This window comes from Aegilops tauschii, chromosome 7, assembly GCF_002575655.3.
Source record: "Aegilops tauschii subsp. strangulata cultivar AL8/78 chromosome 7, Aet v6.0, whole genome shotgun sequence".
In the NCBI taxonomy this organism is placed as follows: Eukaryota; Viridiplantae; Streptophyta; class Magnoliopsida; order Poales; family Poaceae; genus Aegilops; species Aegilops tauschii.
In genome coordinates this window covers 374,519,284-374,528,243 of record NC_053041.3, presented here as the reverse complement: position 1 = coordinate 374,528,243, position 8,960 = coordinate 374,519,284, and the positions used below count along the sequence as shown (strand labels likewise).

The 8,960-nt window shown below is 46.6% G+C and overlaps 2 protein-coding genes across 2 annotated transcripts; both read right to left on the bottom strand.

The window, feature by feature from the left end:
* Positions 1-3,477: 3,477 nt before the first annotated feature.
* On the bottom strand, positions 3,478-4,510 carry LOC109768501 (protein FAR1-RELATED SEQUENCE 5-like). The gene is made up of 4 exons (XM_020327220.1): positions 4,127-4,510; positions 3,833-3,946; positions 3,686-3,745; positions 3,478-3,546 (listed from the first exon to the last, which is right to left on the bottom strand). Exons 1-4 carry the CDS (start codon positions 4,508-4,510, stop codon positions 3,478-3,480), a joined length of 627 nt encoding a protein of 208 aa, XP_020182809.1.
* Positions 4,511-4,600: 90 nt separating this feature from the next.
* Positions 4,601-5,323, bottom strand: LOC141027177 (protein FAR1-RELATED SEQUENCE 3-like). Its single transcript, XM_073504153.1, has 2 exons — positions 5,157-5,323; positions 4,601-5,021 (listed from the first exon to the last, which is right to left on the bottom strand). Exons 1-2 carry the CDS (start codon positions 5,321-5,323, stop codon positions 4,601-4,603), a joined length of 588 nt encoding a protein of 195 aa, XP_073360254.1.
* Between the last annotated feature and the right edge of the window lie 3,637 nt (positions 5,324-8,960).

Below are 8,960 nucleotides of genomic sequence, written 5' to 3'. Positions count from 1 at the left end.
CGATGAGGTAATTTGGCAGCGGGCTGATCCCCCACAGTTTATGGTCTTCCTTCCTGTTGACCTTCTTCTTCATGTCTTTGTAGAATGGGTGGATGGTGCTGGCTGCAACATCAGCCAAGGAGTCGTACTCTTTTTCGTTGTATGGAACTCTCCAGTTGCGTTGAATGTTGATGTACTTGTTGGGTTGATCTCCAAACTAGACACCTTCAGCTTCTCTTTGTCACCTTCAATGTTGAAACCGACAAATGTGAACAACTTCTCATGCTTCAGCATGTCGTTGAGGCGCTTGGGCCTGCAAGGGGAGAGACATTTTGAAGATTAGTATTATTTTGATGTTTGAATTCTTCATTTTTTTTGTTTTACAAGCGATGAATCCATGAAGTAGATGTTTATATAGTATAATTAATGGATCGATGAGTGTACTTCAGAAACTAGTAAACAAAGTTCTGAAATTAAATTCAAGTACACCATGTTATTTTTCTTTTTGGAATATATACACTTTGAGTCAATGATGTGTGTGCTGCTTTAGTACTAGTTTAGTTTACTTTTGTTGAATAGAACAACACATACCAGTGCTTCACCAAGTTCTTAGTTTGTTTGCTTATGAAAATAACACCAGACCAAGTTCAGAAATTACTTCACTACATCATGTTGAGAAACATCTTTTTAATACATCGAGTGCAGAAACTACACTATTAGATCAAGATCAGAAACTACACTAGTACATCAACTTCATAAATTAATTAATCTTCTGCAAGATTTTCAAATAGTAATCCAGTTCATCAGGTTCAAAAAAAATATTATAGTGCATCTACTTGAGAAAGTGCAGTAGTGCATCCACTTTCACAAACTACACTAGTACATCTAGTTGGGAAACAAGTTTGATTAATTTTTCAGGATACAGTACTAATTAAACAGATGAACCAAATAGGGCAAATGAGTAGGATGGTTCACCATTTTGTGGCCGCTGCGATGTGGTATACCAGGCAGAGTTCCTCCACGCACAACTACAGAACAGCTGCTCTCTGCGGAGGTTCGTCTTCCCTGGTGTACTCTACATCAACACCGACGAACCTAGGATACAAGCCGCCACCCTTCTTCCAGAGCCTGGTGATCATCTCGTCGGCCTTGTCTGGTTCGCTGGTGCAGACAAACTCCAGCGTCTCCTTGCCGTGGAGGTCAACCCCTGTGAGGGTTTGGGTGTACTCACGCTTCTCGCTGGGGACGTGAACGTCGTCGAGGTTGCTGCTCTGGTCGGACGTCTCGCCATGATGACGCTTGGCAGACGGTTCCTCAGCCATTTCCCTCCTCCGATGACTGTGGGCTTGGAAGAGAGAAGTTTCTGGGTTGTTTGTAGTGGAGATGGAAGCGGCAATGGTGGTTCTGTGAATGAGGCAGAGATGGAAGACAATGGGTTATTTCCAGTGCGTGGACAGGGATGTGTGGGAGGCGGTTCGTCGGGGACGTGGGTGTAGTGGTCGTGGGGTGCAGTTGCAGTCCGTCGTGGCAACCGCCCAGCGGGTGGCGCGGGCGCTGGCCTGGAAGAATCAACCATCCAAGCCAAAATCTTTGCCAGGGTATTTACTAGTCACACTAAGTAGTCTTGTCAAGATGTACTTATCAGTTGCTTATCCCACTTGCACGTCTCAGGGTTGGTGATGATGGCATTTTACTGTCGCACTGAGCCGTCTTGTCAAGTTGTACTTATCAGCTGCTTATCCCACTTGCGCGTGTCAGGGTTGGTGATGATGGCGCTTTGTACTCCTCTACTGTGGGTACTTGGACTGGTGATTGAAGTGTAATTGAACTTACCAAATACAAGTTGAGACTATGTGTGTCATGCTAATCTTTTTAAAACAAATTTTGTTTTTTGAAAGGATTGTTTATATCAAAATAATCTTTGAAAGTATATTTAAAGATAAATTAGTTTTTCATCAGTACAGGTGTATTATATTTGCACTTTCAATTTTTTCTGTTTGCTTGAGGTAATTATTTTTATGTACTGATGGACTTTCTCAACTAGGACTGGCAGAACCAGTCATAGCTTGTTTTGAAATGATGTTTTTTGAGTTGTTCACGGGTGTGTTTGGTTACTCTTCCTTGTACTGACGAGTGAGAATTATCAGTACTGATGTACTATAAGAGTTTAAATTTTCCTTAACATTTTTTTGCTGAGTTACTGGTCGACAGTAGTGTTGACGTTACATAAATCTAGATCAGTTTTTTAAAATATATTTGTGATTGCATTCAAAAGGTTTATCAAATGGTTTACATAATAATGTCATTGGTCTAGCAGGCACAAAATCACAAATTATATCTTAACTATAGTACTGATCGAGGAATCGATAATAAAGCTAAATAAGTTCTTGTAACGACAGCGTTTCTGATATGATTCCTCATTGTGTACCGAGGCAACCAACAGTACAAGCTTATTTTTCAGTTGACACGGCAGCCTAACTATGGATTCTTCAGTCTTGAGCTCCTTCTAACTGGCCCCGAATGTTGTCCCTTGTCGGCGTCCTTTCCTACTTGAGCCTTGGCAGCTTCATCGTCAGTTTCAGTTTCCTCGTCCCCAATACTGTCATCTTCATTGTCTTCGTCTGATTGGTCATCATTCTCGTCAAACTCTTCTTCATCCTCTTCTTTTGATTTCTTTGAACTCTGGACCTTGCCCTGTTTCTGTTCAGCGCCACTGACCTCCTTTCCCACTTTGCACGTGCGGGCATTATGTCCGTCAGTCCCCCCACACTTGCTGCAAGTGTAGTTGTTACATGTGTCATCTCCATTGGTAGAAACCTGGGAGGCTCCAATTTGCTTCTGCGGCTTTTGCTTGTTTACAATGGCATCTGTGCGGAGTGGGCATGTGCGGTAATTATGATTGGTCACCACGTTGCAGAATCCGCATGCCCTTATCCCGAGAGGTTTGCCGTCTGGGCCAAATTCCACGCGTATGATGGGGCGTGGCGGCTTTTTGGCTGCTGCTTTCGCTGCTTGCATCTTACTCTTCCTCCCCTTTGCGTTTGAGAATATGGGTGGTTTAGTTACCCTTTCCTGCTGCTGCTGGTAGGATGTCATGTTGTCATGTTAGTCGCCTACAGCACCGTCAAGCGCATGATCTTGCACGCGAGCATGTTGCTGCTCTTGAGTGTGCACATGGGCAAGCTCTAGTTGTTGTTGCTCCTCTTCCTCGTTGTTGAATGGGTCAATAGCTCCCAGATGGTTCATCTCGGACAAGATTGTAGCAATATCCTGCTCAATGGCTTCGTTGTCCGCGACATCTCCATTTTCAGCAGAATGCATGGCGTCGAGTTCTTGTTCAAGTCTTTCCATGACGACTCGTGACCTCGCCATTTGGTCTTGGCTTCTCAAGCTTTTTCTCTGCACCCTCATGTTCAGTTGTAGCAGTGCACTTTCAATGCAGTATTGGGAGGCCTTGTTTGACGCTACTGTCCTCAAGTCATTTCTGTTGAATGTTGGCTAGATGTTCGGGCGTTTGGTGTATCTCCTGAGAATGTATTTCTCTGGGACGCTGTCAGCCTTAATTGTCTGCATCATGCACAGGACATGCAGGCAGAAAATACCTGTATTTTTTTGGAAGGGGTGCATGTTTTCTATCATTTCATTCGAACAAAAACTTTGCAAAAATAAGTACTACAGTATGTAACATCATTTTTTTAATCCTCACCTGTGTGGTCCACAGCTTGCACTCCCAGTCAAATATTTTTCCCACGGGGTCTGCAACCACCTAGAACGCGTGCTGAGACCATGCAAACAGTTTTTGCGGTTTGTTGTAGCGCACGAGGTACTTTGTGGGCTCTTTCGTCTCTGTCACCGTGAAGAGAGTGCTCAATTTTAGCCTTTTTATGATCTCGCTGTACACAGCTCGTGAGTAAAGCTTTGCCATCTGAGTGTCAAACCCATAGAAGGTCAGCGTGTTTTGTTCCTTCTACGCAAGCAAGAGTGATGAACAAATTATTAGTTTTATCGCAGCAAAAACTGTCTAACTAAGAAAGATTTACTTTAGTAAGCACATTATTTTGTCTTACGACAGGTGATAGAGCTATACACGGTTACCCATTGTCTCATGGTTCTCTGTCTACCTCCTGGTTTTGATGCAGGAGTTTACCTGGCTGACAAACCGATGCAGGTTTTGTATCTCACTTATGAAGTTCTTCTTGAGCACATAGTTCATCCTCTCACTCCGTTGTGTGGACATCATTTTGGCACAGAATATTTCTTTGAAGTAAGCTGATATCCATCTCTCGCGCTCATTCCACATTGCCACCATCGTGGCATCATCATGGAGGTTGTACTTATCCATGAGTGCTTTCCAGGTAGCCTCAAACTTAGTTGGCATGAGGGGCCGGTTGAGGATTGCTGTGAATTCATCCTTAAGGTCTTCGTGGAGGTTGTACAGGTATGCGAGGTGCTCCCTGTACTTCTTCATAATGTGCCAGTGACACAGCTTGTGTACTGTGTTCCCGAAAGCATCTGGGATCGCCAAAGCCATTGCCGGGCACTGGTCTGGTAATGAGAAAAGAGAGGTGGAGTGGTCAGCAGATGGTAGTGCATATATACAAATAGAATTGACACAACAATTTTACTGTGTTATTTTCCTTTGGGGGGTGGCGGTTGTTCCTGTGAAGATGCATGTAGGAGCCTTCCCTCTCATGAACCTTAAAAATGTTTTGAACAGCCATATGAATGAATCTGCATCCTCATCTCTTATCAGGGTGAAAGCAAAGAATGTAGTCTGTAAGTGGTTGTTAGTACCCACAAACACCCCAAGTGGCATATGGTACTTGTTGGTCTTATATGTGGTGTCAAACGTTACACAGTCACCAAAGTCTTGATACGCCCCTCGGCAGCTCGTGTTTGCCCAGAATATGTTCTTCACTCTATCGGACTCATCAAGTTGTATGTCGCAGAAGAATTCCCTGTTTATCTCTTTCATCTCCCTAAAGAAGTTGACAGTCTTTAGGACATCGTCCACATCATCCATCCTTGAATTATTTGCTTTGCTGCATATTAAAGTGAACAATCATTAAAAAATGCATGTTGAACTGGCATCAGGTCATGCGTTGCGTAATATGTTTGTACTGACAGAGGAAAAAAGATGGAGGGGGTTTATGGGAGGAGAACAAGTTTGTACTTACATGTTAATCAGGTCTTTGGCATCCATTTCGAGGAAGTAGCTACCGGGGTCATCACCGCCCAGTATGCTCATGATTTGCACGTGTTCAATGCCTTTGAACTGCAGGTACTTGACGTACTCCAAGATTGTTTTGTCAAAGTTTTTGTGGGAGTGCAAGAAGACAAGCATTTGGGGGAGAGTTGTAGCCTATGTTTGTGTTCCCAGACTATCTCTTTTACGACAAGTGTTCCATCCTTTTCCCTCTTCAGCCTCATTTTAGCCCCGCAGTTAGTCCTGGCTGTGGTCTTGTTCTGTTGTCTATTTGCTTCTCACACCTTCGATTCATAGACTCCATAGCACGTGCAATAAAGGTAGAATCTGGTGTTAACCTTGGAGCCTTCCCTGACAGCAAAACCCGCGTGCTTTGCATAGACGTTGTAGAAGTTCTTTGCTTGTTTGAAAGTTTCAAATCACATCTCTAGACTTGGCAGAACGTAAGCTTCAATGTTAGGTGGCTGCACGCAACAGTGAGCAAACAAAAACACGGTGATGGAAATGTTAGATGGGGTGGTCACAGTACTAGGGTATGGATTGTGCTTGTATGTTTTTTCTGAATGGATACTTACATGTGTATAGCTCTGTGCTGCCTCCGGTGTTTGCTGTTCACCCTGGTGTATGGGCGCAGGTGGTGCCTGACGATGTTGTGTACCTAGGGTAGGGTAATGGACCGGATCTAAACACCCTTCCCAAGGACACTGCCCTATAGTCAAGGACATTCAAAGGATAGCAACTTCTATCGACTGGAATCACCTCAAGATGCTGCCCACTCGACCGACGGTTCCACTCGGATGACTCAATTCCATTCGACCATATCGTAAATCACTCGGAGTACAGAAGATCTAAGGTCACTATGGATGGCAATGGTCAGGCGTTCACTCCGTAGTCTTAATGATCATTTATATGCCTTTATTGCTGGCATTACCAGTAACGTCGTATCTTTATGTACATTGAACACTGTGTAACTGAGAGCCGGAAGGGTCTGGCGAACTCTATATAAGCCACCCCCTCCTCAGGCACAAGGGTTCGCACCCCCTGTAACTTCACGCATAATCCAATCGACCAGCCTCCGGGCACCGAGACGTAGGGCTGTTACTTCCTCTGAGAAGGGCCTGAACTCTTAAATCTTGCGTGCACAACTTCACCGTAGCTAGGATCTTGCCTCCTCATAACTACCCCCCATTCTACCGACGGACTTAGAACCACGACAGTTGGCGCCCACCTTGGGGCAGGTGTCTTAGCGACTTTCCGGTGAGGTTGCGATTTTTTCGATTCCCATCATCATGGTTTCCGGGGGTGGTTTGGCTGAAGGCCGCGAGATCCGTCTCGGCGCGCTCGTGTTCGTCGCCGATGACTCCGCCTGGCTCCAGGAGGCCCCCCTGGACGTCGAGACACTCCTCGTACGCGGGACGACACACTTTCGCGTGTGCACTCGCGGCGTCCTTCTGCGGCAGCCATCGACCCAATATCGGTCGGCCCCCGCGGTGTCTTCGCTCCCCGCTGTTCGCCGTTGCAAGCGATCCGGTCAGTCGCGGCTTCAGCGGTGGGTGAAGCATACGGTGGCACGTCAGTCGGCCACCCCACAAGTCACGCCAATCGAGCCCGACGAGTCTCTCTATGGCTTGTTCGACTGGCTTCGTCGAGACCCTATCCGAGTGCGACAGCAGCGACCCTGCAGCGGAAGTCCTGATGGTCGACACGCCGCGCAGCCCGCCTGGCATGCGTCTAACGGTGGAGGCGACGGCGGCGGCGATCCGTCATGCATTCACGGGGAGTACCACCCCGAAACCCTCTCTTCTCAGCAGAGGGAGGAACTTCACCGCCGCAACGTGGAGTTGCTCCACACGCCCATTGTCGGAGAGACCTCTAAGGCTCGGGCCTTGGAGGCGGCGCGCCTGGCCACATTGGCTGAGCACACTCGACAGGAGAACCTTCATCATGCACTGGACGAACATGCTCGGCGGCAGATCCCTGAGTCCAGTCGACGGCAGCGATAGTTGTTCCCCCCTGAACCACAGGTATACCGCACTACGATTCAGAATCTTAAAGCTGTAGCCCGTATAGCAGAATCTATTCAGCTGTCCCAGTTGGGGGCTGGAAGAGGTTTGATTCAGATCAGAGCGTTGCTCCGGGCAGCAGGAGAGCAAAACACAACAGTATCTCAGTCCCGTAACAGGATCCATAGTAGATCTGTAGTAGCTGACACAGTCCAGTCGGCTCATAGTCCTAGATCACCTCAGCGACGTGAGGGACGTGGGCATCGCCAAGAGCAGTATGATCATCGACTCGGCCGTGATGACCGCCGTCGAGCGCCTACACCCCCTCTGAGGGGTAGATCATATGTGCCCCAGGATTATGATGACAGGCGCCCATACAGTGATGAGCGGAGGATGCCGGTCGACCCAAGAGAGCCAGGGTTTGATGTGAGGTCAATTTTGGTGCAAGGCCTGGTCGACAGGAACCGAGCACTAGGGATGAAAATGGAGTGGAAACTTTCTGTTTTTCCGGAGGAAAAATGAAAACGGAGAGGAAATATGAGAACGGAAATGGAAATTTGCAAAACGGAAGTGAAAATGGAATTTTTAATGCGGAAATGGAAAGAAAAACGGAACGGTGTTTTCCGGTTGAACATGCATGGAAACGGAACTTTCCGTGTCTGTGAATATGGAATTTCTGTTTTTAGTATAGACCTATGGTTGCTTTGTAGCCCAACCAGCAAACAAAACACAATGACACAATTAGTAGAATGGATTTGAGGCCCAACTTCTACTAGTGCACATGTACTGAGCTTGACCCTATACGCAATTGCCCAGTACTACTACAATACTACGCTAAGTTGCTAACATAATGATAATATTTTATAGCCATGTTAACAACTCATTAAATTTGTTTATTTTTGTGTCTATTTCTCTATGATTCAAGGGGTTTTAAATTATGATCAACGCCCACTTCTGTTTCCATATCCGCTTTGTATTCGCTCCGTGTCCATTTCCGGTAGTATCTGTTTCCGTATTCATTTCCGGGGTTTCTGTATTCGCTTCCGCTTCTGCACAAAAAATATGAAAACAAATATGGTAGCATTCATTTCCGTCCGTTTCCGCTCCGTTTTCATCCCTACCGAGCACACAGAGAAGGGCAGGATAGAGATCGCCCGACGGGAAGAAGAGTGCATGTTTCTGGTCCCGAGTGTTTTAGCAGAGCCCTCAGAGCCGCAGAGATTCCTCCCAACTTCAGGTTGGCGGCTGGAGTTAGCAAGTTCACTGGTGAATCGAAGCCTGACACTTGGCTTGAGGATTACCGAGTGGCTGTACAGATCGGTGGTGGAAACGATGAGGTGGTCATGAAGCACCTTCCCCTGATGCTTGAAGGGTCAGCTAGAGCTTGGTTGAATCAGTTGCCTCCGTGCAGTATATTCAGCTGGGAGGAGTTAGCCCGAGTGTTTGTCAGAATGTTTGAGGGCACATGCAAACGACCTGCAGGGATGGCAGAATTGCAGCATTGTGTGCAAAAACCGAATGAAACTTTGAGGGATTAAATCCAGAGGTGGACCACTTTGCATCACACTGTGGAGAATGTGTCTCAACATCAAGCAGTCTGCGCCTTCAAGGAGGGCGTTCGGTATCGGGAACTTAACCTGAAATTCGGTCGGACAGGAGACATGACCCTGACCCGAATGATGGAAATAGCCACTCGGTACACAAACGGCGAAGAAGAAGACCGACTCTGTAGCGACAAGAGCAAACCAGCCGGCCAGGACACTGGAGGAGGT